Source organism: Salminus brasiliensis, chromosome 18 (genome assembly GCF_030463535.1).
Source record: "Salminus brasiliensis chromosome 18, fSalBra1.hap2, whole genome shotgun sequence".
Taxonomy (NCBI): Eukaryota; Metazoa; Chordata; class Actinopteri; order Characiformes; family Bryconidae; genus Salminus; species Salminus brasiliensis.
Window position 1 is genome coordinate 15,981,794 of NC_132895.1, and position 23,394 is coordinate 16,005,187.

General features: G+C 41.5%; 1 protein-coding gene across 6 annotated transcripts in view; it reads right to left on the minus strand.

Annotated features, from left to right (window-relative positions):
• The window catches only part of igsf9bb (immunoglobulin superfamily, member 9Bb), a 130,853-nt gene that overhangs the window by 9,887 nt on the left and 97,572 nt on the right, over positions 1–23,394 (minus strand). For 2 of the 6 annotated variants that reach the window (XM_072661475.1, XM_072661474.1), the window contains exons 13-19: positions 20,023–20,198; positions 19,215–19,441; positions 18,319–18,403; positions 15,861–16,022; positions 15,113–15,158; positions 9,870–9,956; positions 2,387–4,024 (exon numbers count right to left, since the gene is read on the minus strand). In XM_072661475.1, coding sequence (XP_072517576.1) covers positions 2,387–4,024; positions 9,870–9,956; positions 15,113–15,158; positions 15,861–16,022; positions 18,319–18,403; positions 19,215–19,441; positions 20,023–20,198 — 2,421 coding nt within the window. Of the gene's footprint in view, positions 1–1,282; positions 1,493–2,386; positions 4,025–9,869; positions 9,957–15,112; positions 15,159–15,860; positions 16,023–18,318; positions 18,404–19,214; positions 19,442–20,022; positions 20,199–23,394 lie in introns of those variants that run through there. The other 4 variants (XM_072661477.1, XM_072661476.1, XM_072661478.1 and 1 more) reach the window with 3 other exon arrangements.

Consider the following 23,394-nt stretch of genomic DNA (forward strand, 5'->3'; position numbering starts at 1 on the left):
TGGAGGCACTAAAAATGGCAGCCCACATACTCTGCCACACACACACACGCACACGCACGGTTCTGACGAGGCACGGTAAAACAAGGAATAGAGCATTATAGAGGAGCCGTCCTTCTGCTGAGGCTGCCGAGAGAAATGAAAAGCCATTAGTAGAGGGGGGAAATCACAGCTGAGCGACAAAGCATCATCAAATATGTGTTCATAGACATGAATACTGTCTACAATGGGCTTCACCATGCTGACAGGGGGAGAGATGGCGGGAGGGGAAAATGGCTACTTGGGAACAGTCACATAATGAAAAATAAAACAAAGCACTCGGACAACAAATGTAACAAGAATTTAATCAGATAGTTCTCCGTTTTTCAACTGAAGAGCAATATTTAGCGATGGCATGCATGGAAATTTTGCACATGGAACAGAACTTTAAAGGGGAATACTCTGAAAAGCACTTCACTGGGCAAAATAACATAAATGAAGAAGGGATTGCTGTTTGGTGCCCAGAGCCAGTAGTATTTTCCCCATTACAAAAGTAAGTGCATGAGCTGAGTGTTCTGCAGTCCAAACAGTTTAGTACAAGCGTACTTTTGGATTCATGACCATGTATATGTGAATGTGAACTGTGAACATAGTGAATGCTTTAGTTTTGTTTTGTTTTTTTTTCCCCCTTAATGTGTTTGTTAATAGTGTAAAGTGACTCCTGGACAAAGCACTTACCCAAAATGAATTACAATATGCAACTCAGTCTCATGCTTGAAAAGTCCAGAAGGTAAAACTGCTGGTTTCCTGCTTTGATGCTGAGCAATAATTCACGGTAAATGTACTGTGAGTGGTGCTTCTAGTGTAATTAACCATGCAAATAGATTACGGGGAACATTTTTCATTATAAACACAGAGGCTCTACCCTGTTCATTTTCACTCCACTCATTTTACTGCATTCTTTCAAGACCCTAAATTCAGTTTTCCTACAAATCCACAATGTGCGTGGTATCCCTGAGCAGTTCAAAGCATGAGGTTGTGTTGACAACATGATATATGCCAGATTTCCTAATCGAGAACTGGAAAATTCACATATGCATACCGAGATGAGAATGCATATAGGATTCAAGACTGCAGAACGCAAATGTGTGGCTACCTATGAAATAAAAAAGAGAACAAAATTGCAGGTTGGTGCAACAAACTAAAGAAATCAAGATCCACAGACTCGTATTCCCCTTTAAAGAACGAGGTGAATAAAAGCCCCACCTGCTGCCCCCCCCCTTTCAGACATGGATCCAACCCTTACCTATTGCGGTGTAGAGGACCTGGTCACAACAACGCTGCCCAGATAGCTGAGATCAATCAAAAACAAAGCAGGTAAGACTCCAGGAGTCATCAAGAATGACCAACTGCCCCTAATTGAGATGATGACGACATTGCAACAGATGAGAGCGGACAGTCCCTGCAACGCGATTCGCCCAACAAGCCTCCCCCTGGCAGTCAGAGCTGGGGTGACCTGGGTGATGGGGGTGGGAGAAAGGGGGGGTGTGGGAGAGGCAATCATGCGGTCAGATTATTAAGGAACAGGAGAGGAGCCCTGTGCCTGCTGTGCTGGACACGTCTAAATCAACCTCCATTTCATACATACTGTAAATCATCCTAAAAAGCCTGGAGTTAGTCGAAACAGGGCTTCATTTTGACTTCATTTTGAATGGTCAATTGGGATGCACATGTGGGGTTCCTCCTGTTGGGTGAAAGGCAGGGTAAAGCATGACACAGAATGGAAAGGCTGGGGTCCAGTGGTGGTGTCCCTCTGATTCAAGGCTTTTAAGGGGCTTTGTTACTGCATTTTAAATGGACTTAAAATGGCACTTCTCCAGAGACTTAGCCCCAAAAGGTCTGTCACCATTTCTGTGAAGCAAATAATCCATCCTGCCTTGAACTGCTGTCTATTGTCTAATATCACAATGTTAGTTCGTTTTTTTGTTTGTTTTTTTTTTAGTCGAAGACAAGTGTCTTTAAGTGCTTCACAGACCTTATGAATGAAATTTGATGTCTGACATGAAAAGCAGCGTTAGTGAGACTGAGAGCTACATTGCTGGAAAGCACAAATCATCTATGCAGAAAATGATTTTTGAATGGTTTGAAAAATGTAAGGCATCTAGGGCAGTTTAGCATAGAGCACATGACTTTTCAAAGCATATACTTTCTTGAGCATACATTGCTAAATCCTCTGTACCTTAATGGGAACTTTCAAAAGTGTGTTTTCTCCATATATTCATATGTAGTCTTATATATCAAAATAGACCTGTTTATGTAAAAGCTACTGCACTATGGCCTGAAGAAAGCCAATGAGAGCAAATGGTACTTTAACCATCTGATTGATTTCCTGTAAGTCCATTGCACCTACCCTGAAGCTGATAACTGGGGCGGAGAGGGTTCTGATGGAAGGATCTCCTCCTCAGTCCTCCTCTGGCTTGGCATCTGCCCAAAAACGTTGCTGCTTTCCATAGGGGGTGATGGGGACTGGGATGGATAGCTTGTTGCTGAGGAAGCAAAGGCCATGTGGGAGCGGTAGCTAGGACTTGCCCTTCGGCTGCCCTGGCCTTGAGCAGGCGAGGAAGAGGGCGAGGACCTCCTTGAGAAGGTGACAGAAGAGGGGGGCTGCAGGGTAATTTCAGACATCTCGGGAGGGATGGGTGGGTGGACAATGCTAGGACGGGGTCTGGGACGCACTACAATCTCTGGTGAGCCTTCATGAGAGCTAATGGGGCTTTGAGTAAGAGGTGAGAGGCGAGAGGGCTGGAGAACCACCATGCTGGGTTCCATCCTACGGGGCTGTCGGGGGCTGAGCCTGGGAGTTAGCTCATACCAGCGTGTATCCAGGCTTCCGAATGAGCTAGGGCCAACCATGTGAGACGCTGGGTCAGGGTAAGGCAATACCGGCACACCCAAACCGTGGCTTGTGTGTCTTAGCTGCCCTAGACTCTGTGCCTCTTGCATAGGTAAACGCTTGGCTGGAAGGCCCTGAGGCTTGACTTTGCTGGGAGACTTGCCTGGCCGACTTTTTGGGGCCTCCAGCTGCAGGATACCAGGGTAGGAGGGTATGTGAATGGAAGCGGGTGGGAGAGCACTAGGAGGGAGAACAAGCGGAGGAGGAAGAGGAGGTTCCCGGTGAAACTGCAAAGGGTGAGGGGGTGGAAATATGAAGTGAGGACCCTCAATAGTGGCAAAGGAAAAATCTGGCCGTTGCCAGATGTCCGGGGAACGGGATGTGTGCGTCAAGGGAAGGGCGCAGCCAGAGACTGCATAGTGTTGAATATCTCCCTCACCGATCTCTTCCGGTATCGTGGGATGACCAAAAGGCCCTTCAAGGTGGTAAGGGGGTGAAGACATGACCGAGCTAAGCGGGCTGGTGTCTGGCATGTAGAAAGGAGGAGGAGGCTCAGGTTCTACAGGACTGCCCAAATAGCCGTAGAACTGGCCATGGGAAAAGGCTCGGAAATGAGGAGCACCACGAATCTGCCCTGTGGCCTGAAGCCGGCTGCTCTCCATGATGGTCATACCTTCCAAGGGCCTCTGGAAGCGAGGGCTATAGGCTGGAGGCTGCATGTAAGACTCCTGGCTGGAAGAGATAGGAGAAATCTGATGGGGTCTGAGAGTGGCCATCATTGGAGGCATGGGTCCTGGATCATCATTCTCTTCATCGGACTGTCGAAATTCAGGGTAGAGATCTGACTCTTCCACAAAAGGGAAGCCCTCAATGCGCCTGGGCTTGATAGGTGTCTCTGCATCAGTGGGATCCATAACAAAGCGACCATCTGGGCCACGGCTTATTAACTCAATTGGGGTGGTAGCCTCAGCCTCATGCTTAGAGACACTGTATTTCTTGCTAATTATTGCTCTTTTGGTCTTCTTGTATAAGGACAGCTCTTTCTCCTTGGCAGGACTTTGAGGAAACTTCTTAGCTCGCAAGCCATCCTCAGAGGACTCAGATGGTGGTCCCATAGACCGGACACTCTCTGGACTCATCTTTCCTGAAGAAGACCTGAGGAAGACAAGGAAACGCTTATAGCTGTTGCCATCTATGTCACCAACAACATCTATATAAGCATTTCAGCTTGTTAACACTGTGCCATTCTGTGTTTTTCTCAGATGGAGTGTCCACTCAATCCCTTCAGAAGAAAATAAATCATGTTAGCTGGAGCCAATCAATCATACAGGCAATCTGTCCCTGGTGTACGAAATGCAGCTTATTGAATGAGCACCAAATGTTAAGATGTCTACTAATTATACAACTATACCACAAACCATATATGCCATAAAACCCTATGAACTGGAAAAAGCTGAATTTAATTCAATTGGAAAAAGAAAATGCTTCATGGCAGGAATGGGGGGACGGAGAACCAGAATCCAACACTGTTCACTGATTTCTCTGTCAGAATATCAAGTACATCTGCTAATTAACAGCTGATTTGGAAGAACTGTGTTTGAGCAGGAAAATCACCAGGACCCTCCAGGACTAGAATTCTTCATCACTGGTTTATGGAGTCCCCTTGTGCGTAGGGTAGGTTGGAAGGTATGGTGTGAATGACCATCAACTTTCATCATTTGCATGAATAGTTTTAACTGTTATTCTGAAAGACCAGTGGAATTACACATCAGGCATATTCTGTACAATCGTTTTTTATTTTTTCTAATATTGTGTATTGTCAGTTCTTACATTCAGATCAGTATTCCTCTTGCATGACTGTTGGATTTGTTTAGTGCACAGTCAAGTGTGTAGTCCTAAAATACCGGGTGATTCTAGCTTGCTAATAAAATAAATAAATACATAAGGATGCTGCAAAAGGTTCCTCGTCCAATTCCATTGAAAAAACACTTTTGGTCCTCTAAAGAGATGTGTTAGTGATGTGTCAGTTTCAAGAACCTTTATATGACATAAGGCTTTTAAAGCAGTAAAGGGTTCTTCCTAGAACGTTTATCTTTATAATATCTGGAAATTCTGTAAAGTTTATTTGCACCCTCAAATATTACAATTACAGAAGTGTCCCTCTAAAGAACCGTCCACTGAAAATGTCGTATAATGGCACTGGACAAAGAACTCTCAGTGGCACTTATTGTTTTTTTAACAGTGTAGGTCCAGAGAAGTTCATTAACCCAACCAGCCATTAAATCTTGCATGAAAATCTCTCCTTTCTGGATATGTCCTCTCATGTTTGGGTATGTCTTTTCTTATTTTATGAATATTTGATGCTTTTATTGTGCTTTTAAGTTGCTTTGTCCTTTAATAGTCCAAAATGTAAGAATATGAATGGGAATAACTAGACAAACAAACAGACAGGGGTCTCTGTTAGCAAAACTCCCACTGGCACATCTAAACATCTTCATAAGGAACATGTTACTGGTAGTAAGATTTATTTTAAGAAGAACAAAATCAGATTCTGGGCTAGGAGAGCATTTATTACAACAAATGAGACATATCAAGCAAAATCCAGAAAACAAGAGAGAAAATCTGAAGATTTAAGAACCATCACTTTTTTTTTGCTAGTCATAGTAACACATCTTCGCTGAAGCTGCAGTTTCTGCTGAATCACTACAGCTTGTACATGTGCTTTTAATGGCTGCAGTGATGAAACTGGGTTTCCATGGCAACTGCCTACTGATGATCAACTCTGGAGGCAGTGACGTCATCCCTGCTTCAAGAGACAATACGATGCACCAAAGAAGAGAATTCCGACTCGTGGAAAGATTGAGACAGGCTTATATAGGAAATAGAATGAAAGCACATATCTACTACAACTGATAGACTGATACATACAAGCGTTACAGCCACAGGACTAGTATGTGAAAAATATTTGTCAATAGGCTTGTGCTTTCACATGGCCTAAAAACATGTCTTAGGAATACTACACATGTTGTAGTTGATTCAACATTCGCTGATTGTCACAGGGTTCTGGCTTTTCCACAAAAAACAGCTGCACTAACCACGTCACTGGCATATACAAACAAATGGCAGCTGAAAATAGACGTAACCCTGCAAATACATCTGAGATATCTCAATATTTCAATGATATGCCTCACGTAGGTACTCTTGCAAGGCTTGTTGTGCTTTAATGAAGTCCCAGAGGATTCATATTAGCCTTCAATGTTCAAAGTCAATGTTATTTTGGCTTTGAACTGAATATGAAGAATATGAGATCTGAATACGGAGACATGGCTCCCTTCTCTTATACTGTTTTAATCATGAAAATAAATCAAGCCTGAATTGTATTATTATATTACAAATAAATGTAAAAATAGGTCAGTCTAATGTGACCTGATATGCTCCGACCATTTCAAGTCATATGATATCAAATGTTCAACACTGTAGATGCACTTGCAAAGATATAGTAAGATTACTTGGAACTAAACGACAACTGCTCAAATTTACCACTACTTTTCCCTAAACAACAAACAAGCACATCTTCCATGACACTGTGTACTGTACACGAGAGTGATACGCACCACATTACACCTATATTATATCAGCAAAATATAAAATTCTCTATCAATCAAAGAGAGAAAGAAAACAGTAAGAAGTTTGACGCAGGGACGCATGTCGCTGTGCGGTCACGCTCGGGTATGCAGGGGTGTGCTGGTCACAAAGAGGCGGTACAGTGGGCGCTTAGCAGCAAACTCTGAAAATCTGAAATGAAGACCGTGGGATGATAATTAAAACACTAGACATGGTGCTTCAGTGAATTCACCTGCATAGTAAAATACTACAAATTTAGTATGTCATAGAATTGGGCTGCAGGCAGAAGTGGGTAGAGTAGCCTAAAATGGTACTCAGGTACTGTTACTCAGGTACTATGACTGTAAAAAAGCATGATACATTTTTGGGGGGGAATCTACTGGTCTAAAATAAAACCTTAATGCTCAAAAGTGAGGTGCAATTAGTGGTAAAGCAGCACAAGTGCTAAAATAACAGAACACAATGAAGTCAAACTAAAACACTCTTAAAACTAAATGTACTACAAGGGGTTCTTAAAACAATGCCAGGAAGAACCACTTTTGGCTTCATTAAGAACCATAAAAAATGTTTTTAAAGACTCATGATCCTTTACTGGATGTAAATGTTCTCCACCAAGTTAAAGGTTCTATATATTCACACATCACTTTGTAGAACTATAACATGGTTCCATCCATCTTCTTATCCTCTACTTCCTGGTCAGGGTCGTGGTGGGTCCAGAGCCTACCTGGAATCACTAGTTGCAAAGCAGGAATACCTTCTGGACAAGGTGTCAGCTCATTCCAGGGTACCACACCCACACATTTGCACCTAGGGGCAATTTTCCATAGCTAATTCACCTACTGTGTGTGTATTTTACTTAGATGAAACCCGCATGGACACAAGAAGAACATCAAATATGGATCTTTTATGGCACATGTGAAAGACTACAGTGTTAAAGTGAGTACACCTCACTTTTACTTTAGTGTGTGAAAACTAAACGGTAGTAACTAGTTACCCACCTCTGGCTGCAGGCACTACATTGGCTTATGCACACAAATGCTATAAACATTGACAGAGTGATCCAGTTTTTGGGAGATCTGGCATGTCTAAATGTGCTGTTCCAGACAATTGGTCTTTACTAAAAGTCACCTACAGTATGTCCAAACATGCACAAGCACACACTTTTAGGCAGGTGCAGTAACACATTTAATATGTGATCCTGTGCAAAGTTGCCGTGGCTCTTTTTTATATCAGATCATTTTTGTCCAGTTTTTAAGATCAGTAGTGTGTGCTGAAGACAGACAGGCTCAGCCAGGCAGAGAAGAAAAGGCCCCACAGGAGAATAAATCTCACCTTTAACTCATCAGTCATCCCCAGTCACTCACTAACTAAGCCAGTAACTCTCAACACTCAGAGTTCATTCAGAATCTGCCTGAATTAATGAAATATTCATCATGTCTAGGTATGCTATACACCTACCTTGTCCCTACACTCGCTGACCATTGTATCAGGTACATCTATTACACAGGTGCACTCTAAACAAGGTTTACAATGCTGACTGTGGCCCGCCTTGTACTTCAGCCACTCTGAAGCCCAGTGGTTCCCAACCTCCCCCTCCTCTGGTTGGTTTGCCTTGGACAGGACCAGGGTATCACCAACAGTGAACCACTGCTTTACTCCATCCATCCATGGAAAATGACCACTGTAAGACAATCCCTGAAAAGACTATTTTCACTACCATGGTAGAGTGTGCTGCACCGGGACCAGTGTATAAGGCACAGTGGCACTGGATAGACTCTATTTTGGACACCTGCCTAGAGCCCATGTTTGTTTTTTTTCCAGTCACAGTACTGTTCACAGTGTTCACCATCAGTGGTTAGTTTATTGACATGTCTGAAAAAATGGGCAGTATGTGTAGAGATTTTTAAGACACCAGCAATGCTGCAGCATGCTATGCATACGAATATAACGATCAGCCATAACATTAACACCACTGACAGTTGAGGTGAAAAACAAAAGCTGATTATCTTGGTCTACAGGGGTATCTGTCAAGGCGTGGGATATATTAGGCAGCAGGTGACCAGTCAGTTCTTGAATGGGCAAGCATAAGAATCTAAAACACTCTGACAAGAGCCAGATTGTGATGGCTAGACCGGGTCAGAACATCTCCAAAACATCAGACAGGTCTTGTGGAGTTTTTCTAATATGCAGTGGTCATTACCTACCAAATGTGGTCTAAGAAAGGACAACCGGCGAATCGGTGACAGGGTCATGGACACCTAGGGCTCACTGATGCGATCCATGGAGGTCCCACTTCACAACTTACAGGACTTAAGGGATCTGCTGCTGATGCCTTGGTGCCAGATACCACAGGACATCTTCAGAGGTCTAGTGGAGTCCATGCCTCAAATGGTCAGATCTGTAGTGGCAGCACAAGGGAGACCTACTCAATATTAGGCAGGGGGTATTAATGTTATGGCTGATTGGTGTATACTGGTCTATCAGCCACTACCATGTGCTGAAAATGGTCCACCACCCACATAACACCTGGTCAGCGATGGGCATATAGTGTGGCTGATTAAACTGTGCAGACGAGCTAGAGACGAGCTACAGCCAGTGATTGTACACCTACAAATCCCACCTATATAATAGGTGCACCTGATAAAACAGCCAATGTAAGTATGTGTACACAATAAAGTGTCAAGTCCAAGTCCCTTGATTCCCTATTTTCCCTCTTCCATGTTTCACTGCATAAGGAAGCAAGATCTGTCAAAGCCTTTCTCTGTAAATAAATCATGATGTGGAGCCTGTCTGGGCTGTTCCGTGACGAATAAACCAAATGCAGCAACATTGCCCTCTGCTGGACACTTATGACAGCTGCGGCAGTGAAGATCAGCAGGCTGGTTTAGAGCTAGGTGTGCGTGCGTGAGACAGGCAGGCGTGGAAAGAGGCCGGGGTCTCCTGTGAGCGCAGCAGGGGGTGAGCGGGGGTCCACGGCCCGCCACAACAACCGTGCCCAGCAGCGCACATGCACAGCATGACCCCCACTGCTGAATTAACATGTGCAGTATTTTTAATTTGTATTATCTTTGTGTCCACTTTTAAAAATAAAGGTGCCAAAAAAGGTCCAGTACAGTAGGTACAGTGGTTCTTTTAAGAGTTTGAATAAATGCCTCTACATGAAATGTGTAAGTGTGAAATATGAAAAAGCTACTTTTGCTTTTTTGCTTTCCCTTGAACCCTACGACTGAGACAGGAACCACTGAGGAACCTTTATTTTTATGAGTGTATCGACTCAGGTGAACACTGCAGGTGTTAATTCAGCGCTGGGGATTCTGCTGTGTTGGAGCATGCGGCCAAGCCAGCACACACAGCTGCAGGAGGTGCAGGCACTCACTGAGGGCTTGAAGGTGGGGGCTTGTAGCTGCTCCCATCAGTCCCCTCCCAGAAGGGCTCTATGCCAGGCAAGGGGGTTAGAGGAGTCCTGCGTTGGGAAACATAACAGAAAGAGGAGGAAAAGGAAAGGGGGCAAGGGAGGATGAGGGCCATCAATGAGCTTTAGCTTCCATAAAACCAAAAGAGCAGGAGATGAGAGGTGACAGGGAAAGAGACAAAGAACTGAAATACACACCAAAAAAAACAAATTGAATTGGGGTCACTTTGGGTAATTCTGCATTTATTATGTTATAGCATGAATTATATAATACACATTTGAAGGCCTGGGCTGATACTGCTAGTGGCAGCACACGCAGGTTAGACTGAGCTACCCACAATAGCTTTGGACTACATGAACATGAAGGCCATGTTAACATTCTCCAACAAATATCAACATCCTAATGTTGGAAAACAGCAAAATAGGAACCACTTAGCCAAAAGGACCGGTGTGACCTGGAGGAGTCTGAAAAGGGAAGAGTATTCCACAAGAGCAAAAATGGGGAAGAACCCTGTACACTGTTAAACAGATCAGGTCCTTGAGGAACATTTGGAGGTGCTTCAGTTTGAAACTGTGAAACTTCAGGTGCTCTGAGGAACCTCTTGCTTCTAAAAACCTTTTCTTAAAGGTTCCTCAAAGCACTTTCAGAGCACAAGTTCAAACTGAAGAACATCCAAAGTTCCTTGAGGATCTTATACTTTAAACATTGTGAAAGACAAAGAATTTTCTAATCATGAGCGTGTTTACATGCATGCAAATACCACAATCATTATGTGAAAGTCCTGAAATGTAAACAGGGAGCCATATTGGTCACAGCCTATAGGTGATGGATAGCTACACTGATTAAATGTGATTGAATGAATAAATATCAAAACTATGTCCTAGAATGTACCTCTAAATATTTCAATATTCAAACTAGAATCTGGTGCTTTTACAGCAGCTCTACTGCTTTGGGATACTGGAAAATGTTACTGGACTGCCACTTATGCAGTTAGGCAGTATCTGTTGGCATAGATGTAAAGGGTTTCACAGATGCGCCTGCTTGTGCTGCATGTTTTAATCCTCAGATGGTGTACATTGTTGTTTTGGTTCAGCCTATTTTGGAGATTCTATGCATATTAACCTGGCCTTATTACGCCCGGACAAGAAAAAAGGCTGTTTATCGACAGGAGCAAGTCAACAAACTCCACTTATTTGCTTTACTATGCTCATCACTCTGCAACTGGGCTCTAGACTTTCTGAGTAACAGGCCTCTGACAGTCAAAATCCATTACCCTAAACACCAGAACCCCGAGGGCTGTGTGGCGAGTCCTCTGCTGTACACCTTGCTCACCTCCGACTGTGTCTCCACACATTACTGCAATCACATCATCAAGCCAGCTGAAGATGTGTGGCTCATCTCTTAGAAAGATGAGACCGCCTACAAGGAGGAGGTGAGGCAGCTTGAGGCCCGGTGCAAGCATAACAATCTTTCTGAATGTCAGCCAGACAAAAGAGATGATTGTGGACTTAAGAAGGACGCAAGCACCTCACAGCCTTCTGTACATCAGCGGGATGACAGTGGAAGCGGTACACAGCTTTAGGTTCCAGAGAGTACAAATCACTGACAACTTCTACTGGTTCCTGAACACCTCCTCGGGGAAGAAGGCTCATCAGCAGCTCTACTTCCTGACTCCTCAACTGTTTCTATGAAAGCATCATAGGGAGCATCCTGACCTTTGACTTGAGAAAAGTGTGAATGGGAGAGGACATTCAAGGACAGTGTGAAATGAGGAAGAACACTGTAGAATTGTGTGTGAATGATAATGCAGACAGTTTGCTGATGTTTGCTGGAGTAGCCTGGGTCAGTGTACTATAGGCTTAAGGGCTAAACTGTAGGCTGATGGCTAAACATGCTGATGAAGTCTTTTTTGCAATGGTTTGAACATTTTGAGAAAGTGCACTTCTCAGAAGTGATTGTTCTAGGCTACAATTGAATACCTCAGGGCTACTGTATGATTTAACAGAAGTCTGATTTACTGACTAGCACTGCTAGAATACTGAGATCATGTTATAGATCTTGTCTCTTCATTAAGTAAAAGGAGGATTAGGAAAAGATTATCAAGTACTTTAAGTGCAAGGCAAGCAAAGATCAAGCTGTTGTGTAATTTGCTTAGCACTAAGAAGCATCGCTGCAAAGTATCTGACATTCTTAGGCGAGACTGAGGGCTGAGACTGCCCCAAATAATCTTGTAGCAAATTCATAGCAAATCTACATATGTTTCTTCTGGCTATAGCATTTCTGCATAAAAATATGCTGTTATTCTGTCAAAGCAACAACAGTGCATGAGTTTATATTGCACGATACACATGATATACTGAACAAACAAGCACTGCAGATCATATCTGGCATCAGCACAGATTGCAGTAAGCTTTACTAGAGGAAGAAAATGATAGAAGATAGAAGAGAAAGGTTAGTCCACTCATAGTCTCTATACATTGTCTCAATGTATAGAGAGGCGGGATGCTGCCTTACCAATTTCATTATTTACTTGGGTCACAACTGCTACAAATAAATAAATAAATAAAAAACTCACTTTTAGTGAAAAATCACTTTTAGTGCTGCGTTAGTAGTATACCATGGTAAAGTAGTAGAAGCTTGGAGAGCCTAAAGAAGCAGTGCCAAGAATGAAAGCAAAGTAAAGGCCATCTTTAAAACGAAAGCAACGCAGCACACATATATTTACCATGGTAGAATTTTAGAAAAACAAGTATTACCAAGTACAAGTATTTTTTTGTCATACAATGCTGACATCCTCTTACTCAGAACTTTACTCAATTTTGTTTAGAATTAAGTCAACACACTGTTTAGTAAGACTGAAGCGAACCCAATCTTCAAAAAAATAAAAAACATAAAGCACACTTCATAACAAATGGTAATGCATCTTAGATACTTCATCAGATACATATGATCCAGTCACTTTGCCACGACAACATACATATGTAATGCAATTATTATATACAGCCCTATGCAATATTTTTATTAGTTGTATGAGCATTTTATAATAAGAAATAAAAATATAACAAATATATAAAAACTATAACAAATAATAATGAATGGACCAGTAGAAATGCTCCAAAATCTCCAAAATCTCATCTTATTAATTTGCGTTAAATGTTTAGGATGGTTTTTGACAGCAATGATAGTATGTAAACCATAATCACACAGAAACACACTTCTAAAGTTGTCTTACTACAGTAAGTGTGTGTGTGCGTGTGCCCTCCACACACTAGGAAAGGATAGCCCAAAACAACACAAATTCAGTTAACAAAGTCCTGTTTATAAAATATTTAAAACTTAGCCAGCTATGATAATGATCCATTTTTTTATATGCACATAAAAAAAGCAGACTGCGGGAACATAAAAAGCATGAGTGCACTGACTATTGAGGATTTCAATTTGCCTGCAAATCCTGTAATTAAAACTAAAACGGAAGTCTTAGAATAACCAGCAAATCATCTCCACAGGACAACTGAGACAAGCCTCGCATCGAAGTCAACATGCAGAGCTAATTAAAGAAAATGCAGTGCTGCTTTTTCAGGATTGTATTTACTCGCATGGCAGCGGTATGTCACTAAATCCTTGTGCCGTGCAAGTTTTATGTCTCTTTTCTGTTTTTCATTCTGCTGTGTAACTACAAACACTGCACCTGGACTCACAAAGCCATTTTAATAGCAACTTGTAACTATGTACAATCTATGGGTAATCAGAATACAGAAATCCAGTCTCTGTAATTAGTCCTGATTACATTACCAAAAAGGCAGTATTACATTTTACATTGGGAGAATACCTTTAAGATACTAAGATACTACAACTATTTGTCAATGTGACTGAGCACTGCTAAATCATGAGTAGACTGATAAATCCCTGTTTATCTTAGTGTGACTGAGCTCTGCTAAAGCACAAGTATACTGATAAATCACTGTGCTGATGAGTTATTTATCTCAGTGTTACTGAACTCTACTAAAGCATGAGTAGACTGATAAATCATTGTGTTTACCTCAGTGTTAGGGAGCTCTGCTAAAGCCTGAGTAGACTAATAAATCACTGTGTTAATCTCAGTGTAACTGAGCTCTACTAAAGTCTGAGTAGACTGATAAATCACTGTGCTGATCAGTTATTTATCTCAGTTTTACTGAGCTCTGCTAAAGCATGAGTAGACTGATAAATCACTGTGTTTATCTCAGTGTTACAGATCTCTGCTAAAGCATGAGTAGACTGATAAATCACTGTGTTTATCTCAGTGTTACAGATCTCTGCTAAAGCATGAGTAGACTCATAAATCACTGTACTGATCAGTTATTTAGCTCATTGTTGATGAGCTTTTTTGAGGGATGACTGAACTGTAGAGGAGAGAGAAATGTTCACCATTGAGAAGTCCAGCATTGGTGTTGTTACAACAGTCCATAGGACAATAAAACATATTGTTGCAGTTCAATGAAAAACATGTATCTCCAAAACGGTAACTTTACAGGAGAAGGCAGAAAAGTTCTTAACTTAGACAGAATTAATTTAGAGCATTTCTATTGGTATATTTACCCTGAATTATTTACACAGTGTACAGAGAAGCTACAAGGTTAAAAAAAAGGATAAAACTCAAAAATGGAGATATGTGTTTTTTTAATGGACAACAGCCATATAAATATGATTTGTATATTTAACAACATTGTTTCTGAAAGTTTTTCAGTACATTTCTGTGATTTCAACTTTCTAGTTGCAGGTTAGCATTTTCTACTTACATAATTTGTAAGTGGGCAGACTGTCAAAAAAAGCATTTCACTGCAAGTTATACTGTGTATTACTATGTATGTGACAAATAAAATTTGATTTGATTTGAATTTTATTTTTAAGTTAATGTTTTCTCACGTTGAGTGTGATCTTGAGGTCTTAAAACTGTTCATTCCTGAGCAGATCTAATTACTCAAGAATTTCATTTCAATAAAGAATTTGAATTTACTACTTTAACTACCACATCATTAATGCAGTAATTAGGATCCAGCAAAGTCAATAAGGATTCTTTCAATAAGGACTGTTCTAATATTCAATATTTGGCAATGTCAATAGGAGCTTGCAATGAGTGGGTATTTCTGTTAAGTTTGTGCAGTGGCACCTTACTCAATGCATTAGCCGACAATGAGAGTGGGAGGAAGTTTAAGAGGTTACTTACGGAGTCTCCACACTTTTCCTGGTGTGTGTTATCGAAAGCGGAGGATCTAGGATGAAACAGTAAAACCAAAAACAAAAGGAAAACAATTAATATTTAAGAAAAAAAACAATAGAATCCAATTTCTAGATAAAAAAACCTTCCCTAGGCTGTAAAATAGCTGTGTGCATTACTATTATAATAATTAATAATAATAATTTAAAATATAAAATATATATATATATATATATATATATAATATAACAATTAAATATAAACATATAATATCAACATGTTTGCATTCCTATCCTGCTAGAAACTTCTGTTCTGTAATAAGATACAATACAGCAAAAAGGTCTATGTGATTGATTACTAACTATGACAAAAAATCAAACTGATATATATATCATGTTTTATTATCTATATACATTCACAGGCTTTACTGTGCATCTTCTTAGTGATATATTTTGTATTATGTCGTTGTACAGTTTCTAGGTGTACTATAACTGTAATGCCCTGAAATCCACCAAACAAAGTCAGGAAAGTCTTCAATGATTCAATGATTGCCCTGCATTTTGCTGACCATTTGAAAGGGCAACATTATGCTAATGATTAAGAAGTGGTATGCTTTATTATACAGCCCTAGTGCAGGCTTTCCCGCTGGCTGTGCTTCAGCAGTGTGATAGGGAGCAGCTGAGGAGTGAGCTGCAGCATGTGTGTCAGGCCAGGATGAGATGGAAGAAGACGTCTGAACTGCGAGGGCACCACTGACCTCGTCTCCTCTTGAGCTTGCGCCGCCGCTGCTTGTTGACGAAGCAGGCTGCCAGCGTGCTGAAGAGGATGGCTGCTGCCAGGAAGCAGATGGTGGCCACAATGCCCGCCACCACCGGCCGCGCCAGCCCCTCGTCTGGCATGTCTGGCGGCGGGAAGAATTCTAACAGACACAAAGGCTCTTCTTAGGGCAAATGCACTGGCACAGAGTGGAGAAAAGGCACTTTACATCAAATATGGACCCTACAATGAATGTTGGGCAGGGAATAGGTCAGAATGTATTATGGCTAAGATGTTTTTCTTAACAAAGGTAATCTGACTTGAAATTAACTTTACGTTTACAGCTACATTTATGGAATATAGCAAAAGATAAAATAAGCAGAAGAGCTTAGTTCTCAGCTGTGAGAATCACCAACGCTAGTGCTATAGGCTTGAGTCCAAAGATACCTCTAAGTTTGGATGCCAAATACAAAACTTGGAATGGACTCCTAGATATAATGCACAAACCTTCAATAAGTTTAAAATTATTCCTGAGTTAAAACAACAGCACACTGATGCTCTACTAACTTGTAATAGGGAGAATGGCATCTCTGGCATTGTCACTCCAGACCGCAACGCTGCTACTGCACTACGTAACTTCGACAGTCCACATGCTTCTTTCACTTTCACTGCTGGTTCTGTATCTCTCAGCTCATCTCTCAGCAACAAATACATGTGTACAGCTGGTCATGAGGGGGTGCTAAAATCCAATTTGTATGTACTGCAGTGGAGTAAAAGTGAATTATACTCCCAACCTATAGGGGGAGCCCATGAGCAAAAGAAAAAATACCAATTCTAATGCATGAAGTGCACTTGAAATATCCTTCCAGATGAAACAGCCTTCCATATGTCTTGAAGGAGGGTGGGTGAAGCAGAGGCATATCTAAGAGCTCATTTTACAGATGTTTGAATCATTATTTATGGGTGAACGTAGGCATTAGTGCTCGCTTTGTGAAGAACAGGTTCCACCACTAGCTTTAAGCTGTATTTATTTTTGTAAACAACCATCAGAATGAATAGGCTGGTGTGTTTCCTGTGTGTGTTTCCTGGCTTGTGTTGAGAATCACCATAATTACAGGACATGTCACACATAATTAGAAGCTGACTAGTATCTTAGTAAAAACTAATCCCTGGCAATGCTATTAATGCTATTAGTGAGTATCACATAGAACGTTAACCAGACAATAAATGAGTGTAAATACCTAATCTCAGTCAATCTTAATTCAAGAATTATTAATAGTTCAAATTAAATTAGTCTTAATCAAAAAAAAGATGACATGCAGTAAACTAAAGTGGTATGAAGCAGATTGGCTGTAGAACAGTCTACATAGTCTGATCTAAATATAGTGACTCTGCGACTATCTGAGTTGCTAGAGACAAAAAACAGTTTCCAGTTCACTAATGGAACCCCTGTGTTTCCAAGGCTCGATCGTAGAAAACCCAAAGAAACTACATACAATATATAAGATCAGTAAACAGTCCTAGAAGATGCTCAATACTGTATTCTGGGTATTCTGTCCAAGAGCCCAATACGCTCATTTTAGTGGCCAAAACTAACAGCAGCAGTCTCCTCTGAATACTATCATCACATGATGTTAAACCTTCAGACTTGAAGAATGAAAGTTCTATAATACTATTAAATGATCAAACGCTGTTTATTATCAAATGTTTTTAAGATGTTTGTTTGACAATGTTTTACAAGGTATTTGTAAGAAATCTTTAAAGAGTAAATCCAACCTTAATATTTTAGTGGGTCTCACACCCTCTTAGCACATGTGGAAAATGCATGTTAGGGGGTTTGTTAAAAAACATTCAAAAGCAAGGCTTAGCGAGAAGTGGACAGGGTAGAACAGAGCCTGAGAATCAGAGGCTGCCCTGCTTTGTTCTTTGCTATGGACAAGGGTGGGAGCATTAACACTCAGAAGACCTCCGCCCACTGTTATTATATCATCATCAGCTGAGCAGAGCTGAGCTGAATTTTCACCTTCTTTGGGGCATACAAGCCAGGTTTGGAACAACAAACGTGTAATTTATCTGCATAAAATAGTTATTGTTGGACAAGCCATCAACAAAATGCTATAATAAGTATTTATGTAAAAATATTTGTAGGTTAAAAAAAGAGATCATTTTGGGTTTACTCGCATTGTAAAGCTTTAAAGCATAATAAAGCAGATCAACACTGCATTTGAATGATGTATTTCAACCCTGTGTCCATTAGGTGGCAGTAAAGTAGCATAAAATCTGCAGAGAATCCTCTATATAGGTAACCATACGTGAACAATATGTCACAGGGTAAAGACACTTGTAAAGACACTGTTTTCTGTGGTATACAGTAGATATTAAAAACAATCCCTTTAGGCCAATCCACAGTACAAAGTGGAATTCCTATACGCTGCAAGTGTGGACTGTTCTCCACTGACCTGTACTGGAGACCCCAACTATATTACTGGGTTCACTGATGAGGTCCTCCATAACTGCCATAACTCTGAACTCATACCATGCCTCCTGGGAAAACAAAAACAGAACACATATGCACAACACACACACCACACACACAAACATACACATATATAGATACTCAACAATTAAACATTCCTTTCTGCAAATCATTCAAATTCTTCGTTTATTTCATTTTATCATAGCTTATTATTATACTGCATGTCAACTGAAAAGAAGACTAAAATGTGTCATTCTTGGTTCATTCTTGGGTCTTCACATTCTATCTGTCTACATTTCTGTTGTTATTCTTGGAATGCACTTGGGTCATGTAGCTGATCATCCTTACAGGTCCTGGTTAGAGTGTTCTGGGAGCAGAAACAGAATGAATACCCAGAATAAGACTTTCTCCTACATCCTGCACGGCTCACCACAAATTCTCAGTCTTTGGAGACGTCTGCATCAGAATTCCTATCCTGCTCAAGCTTCGTGTTTTTAGATGGATTTATGAGGGTTTTCTGTTTTTCCTTGAACATTTTCTTCACTTCAGGACATGTCAGACTAAGCCGATACAAATGGATTTTTAGAAAGTCAAATGTGAGTTTTAATTCCTGCGAAATGGGTTACAGCTTGACTGATTAGTAAGAAAATGAGCAGAATAGAACTCGCTTGCTTTGGGCTTTTTTAAGAATGACACAAAACCTTTCCTCATCCTCCTTCTGAAGAATAATAACCAGTAAGCATTATGGAAATATGCAATGTGACAGAGCACTGTGCTGCCTAAACACAGCTGAGCTTGCAAAAATGCACATATCTGCTCCCTTAAATGGGGACACATGTTTTCAGACACTGTGTCAGCTGACATTAGTCACACTTGTACCTGAACTAGATCTCTGGCCAACAGCTCTGTCTCTCCAGCTGGGATTGCATCATCCAGGACGTCCCACCTCTCCCCGAGGCGAAACTCCATGATGTAATGATCAATTGGCGACGTGTGATTGGCTGGAGGGATCCACATTAGTAGGACTCCCTGTTGTGTCCGGTTGGCTGTGAGGCACCGTGGTGGGGTAAGCAGCACCAGTGGTTCAGGGGTACTTATAGGAAATACTGCAACGACCAAACAGAACATGCACAGAAAGTTAGCAAGGCCTTTTTCTCAGATTTGTAAAATCATTCTCTGGCACAAGGTACAGGGCTGAGTGGCCTGGATGTTGCTTTAAATACAGTCAGATTTTGTGGATTTGTTTATATCTTTATATCTGATACAACTCTAATGACCTACAAACTGACTAGGTGAAACCTAACTTTAAAAAAAACTGGGTTTGAACCAAATATCATTGCTGAAAATGCCTCCCTGTGGGGCATCAAGGTGACCTTGGCTGAGAGCAGTGGTTCTCACAACAGTCGCTGCCAAAATCTTTTTTTTGCCATTATTTTTACTATTTGACATAATTTTAATCTGGCAGTTATTCTACAGTGTGTCATAATTTTGGCACATTATCAATAAATTGACCAATATAAATGTTCCAAAACAACAAAAATAATATAATAATAATATTTTCACTTTCATTGAAAGGTAAGGAATTTTTTCCCTCGCCCAGTAAAGCTTGAATTTTGGAGATCTATGTTTTTTGTGTGACCGTGTCAATACGCTGCGGGACCCAAAATACCCAAGAGCACAAACTCACCTAGAGTGTTCACAGTGACGACCTCGCTGAAGGGGCCTGTCCCCAGCTTGTTCTGGGCCAGGATGCTGAATTGGTAGGCCGTCTCGGGCTCCAGGCCCTGCACCAGCAGCCAGTGCTGCCCACTGGGCACAGGCATGGAGAGCCAGTCATGTGGGCCTAGCTGCTCCCTCTTTACCCTGTGGAGGGAGCCACATGCACAGAAAAAAAGCTCAGCTCTGAACCCCAGCTCACTCTTACACACACATACACACACAAACACACACACTCCCTCAAATAACGATCACCATGTCACTCGCGGTATTGATGAAAGTGTTGCCTGCAGCTAGACACGTTCTCCAAAAAAGAAAAAGCCGGTTTAGCTTGGGGGGGTAAGTGCTGGGTGATATCTAATAGTGCAGAAGATTCTGCCAGCTTCCCAAAGGACCAAGAACAGCATGCATCTGCCAGTGGGCTTTACAACAGCCTCAACCTAAAAAGCAAGTTTTCATACTGCACTAGCAGCTACAGCTCGTGTTCTCTGTGGGTTGAGATAGTACTGGAAATGTGAAGCAGAATGAGTGCATTAACGTAGATTAAGATGAGTCATGGAATGGCGAGAGCTACTCCTGACAGTGTGTGTGTAAACACAAACATAATTCCAGGTGACAGACGTGCATGGAGGGCAGTGATTGTGTGTATGATAGGGGTGGAGGCCTGGGAGGGACATAAATCAAAGTGTGCTTACTGTGCGCTTACTGTCAGCATGCTCTCCGCTCTGATATACTGCCCACGGCATGCGTGAACCTGAGCCTCATTTCAACACCAAAGTCATTCATCCTGCACAGCCGGAAGGGGGACAGCGAGAGGGACTGCTGCCTCATTCTGCTGATGTTAACCCATTCATTGTTTCTGTCAGTCTGTGTGTCTGTTCCTAATGTTAATATTGAAACATCAGGATTTTTCAGAGTTGGACTTGGGTTAACCATCAGTAATTAAGGCTACTGGCACTTTTTAATTAACTTAGCAACTGTCTAATGCTAAGGCCTCAGTCACAATGCCAGAATATGAAAAAATGGATGTATACATTTCTTATTTATTTCTTATGTATGGATCGTTATAAATAAACACACATTTAAGAATTTAGTTTAAGATATTTAGTAAAATAAAAACAATAAAAAATTTAAAAAGTGGGCTTTGAGTGGCTCAGCGGTCTAATGTGCTACCACTGTGCCCTGGGGGTTACAAGTTCAAATCTTGAGCCATGCTGCTTTGCCATCAGCAGCCAGAGACAGAGAGAGCATAACTGGCTATGCTCTCTCTGGGAGGGTAGATGGTGTTCTCTCCCCTCATCACTCTTAAAGCACAGGTGTCATAATAAATAAATAAAATAAAATACAGAATTAAATATTTATAATATTTACCATAATTATTTTCCATGTTATTTTACTTTATGCAATTTAGATTTATTTCACAATTATAAAATATTGAACACTGTAATTTAAAACTGTGTGGCCTGACGCGCTCTACACTGTTACACAAAATACTTAATCCCATGTTGCTTCTTAACACTTAATCTCAAAGTGCTCTCGCCTTAATGGCTCTCCATAATAGAAGGAATGTGGCCCTGCAGACTCTAGCCTGCGTGTTACTCACACCAGCACAGCGGTCGTTCATTGCTACATCTTGCACAGGAAATGGCAGCCGCATGCCAAGGGTCTACGTCAATGTGCCTGATGTGGGCTGCTGTGCAGAGTGGTGGAGGGCACCTTTAAAGGTTAGGCAGGATGGCCATTCATTCAGAACCTTTAAAGTATGAGTCACTCAGCCCCACTCTTCCCCTGACACCTTTAGTCAGTCAGCTCTTGGCAGTGGCCTATGCTCAGAAGGGGCACCCGCTGCGCACAAATCAGGCCGGAATGTGCCGGAGTCAGAGTGGGACATAAACCTGGATGAAAGTAATTTGGAATTCGATTGTACTTTTATTCTGGCTCTTTTCTTCTTTTTCAGCTCTTAATTACATTTTTGCTGAACGATAATTTGTTTCTCGTGTTTTTACTCTTCCTTTCGTTTACAGTATGTTGTATGCACTGTTTATGTGCTGTCATGTATGTTGTCTCCATGGTTGTAAAAGGAGAACTAGGCCCCAATCTCTTCTCTGTCCGGCCCTATCTGTAGCACACAGGTAACTGCCGTGGGCATCTGCTAAAGAAACTGCCCTTTGGCTTCTACAATAAAGAGGGTTTATTACATTGTACAATGGCCTTACATTCGTTTTTATTGGTTTTTTATGTTTACAGTCATTCTGTCCTTTAAAAAGGCAGTGGATCCAGGCCTCGAATCCAAGACATTCTTTAATACACTGGGTATCGGCTATGTTAGGCCTGATTCAGTTTTGGCCCTTTGTTTTTACTGCTGTGTTCTAGCAGAACGGACTCCTGGCATCATCCAGGTGCCATTAATGGATGTTATCCCCAGCCTGCAGCAGTGAGGAGAATTCCCAGAAGGCAAAAAACAAAACTAAAAACTTTTAGAGAACTATTAAACAGTGGAACTTGACAATAACGTAACACAATATTTGTAGTTCTAGTGCTTTCCTCCAGGCATTTGTCTGTTTTCTGCCATTTTTGCCCATGCTGCCTAAAATCCAACCCAGTGTCATTGTACTTGTGCAAGGACAAAGTGGTGGTAGTTCACTGTATACTACAGACATGAAAGACACGCTATCCCTTAACATCATGTGTTGCTGCATATGCTATTGGCTAGCACTAAATATATATAAACACAATGAGGATGATGATGAGGATGGACTTACAGAGAGATGAAAGGACTTCCACTCTGGTCGTTTATCACACTGAAGCTGCTTTCCTACATGAGGATAGGTTGGCATGTTGCCAAAATTACAGTACCTGGGACATATTCAGGCGGATGTAAGACGTATGGTCATTTGTATATGGTTGTGTTTGAGTGTCTGTTTGTGTGTGTGTGTGTGTGTGTTGGAGCTGCTACATTAGCTGAAGGACTCCGAGATTAGGCCGCTGGTCTTAATCTGCTGGGCAGGCAGGGCATGTGGTATGAATATTGATGCTGAAACTGTCCTCTATCAGGGCCTCTGCCCACAGCTCAAAGGCACAACGTGAGCAGCCTGTTCAGTCATACACTCACTAACACAAACTCTGTTACATCCAACAGTACACACACACACAATGTCCTCTCCTCAACTCTTCTTCACTTCTATCCCCTCCTTTCCACACTTTACAATCTTAAAAGCTTGGGCTACTCTCACAAGCCCCCCCCCAGGGCAGAAGTAAATCTATAGTACCTCAATAAGAGAATGCTGTGTGCTCGCAAAATACTGCACTGTGGCTTAAACCCCTGAAAGGGCCTGATCCAAAC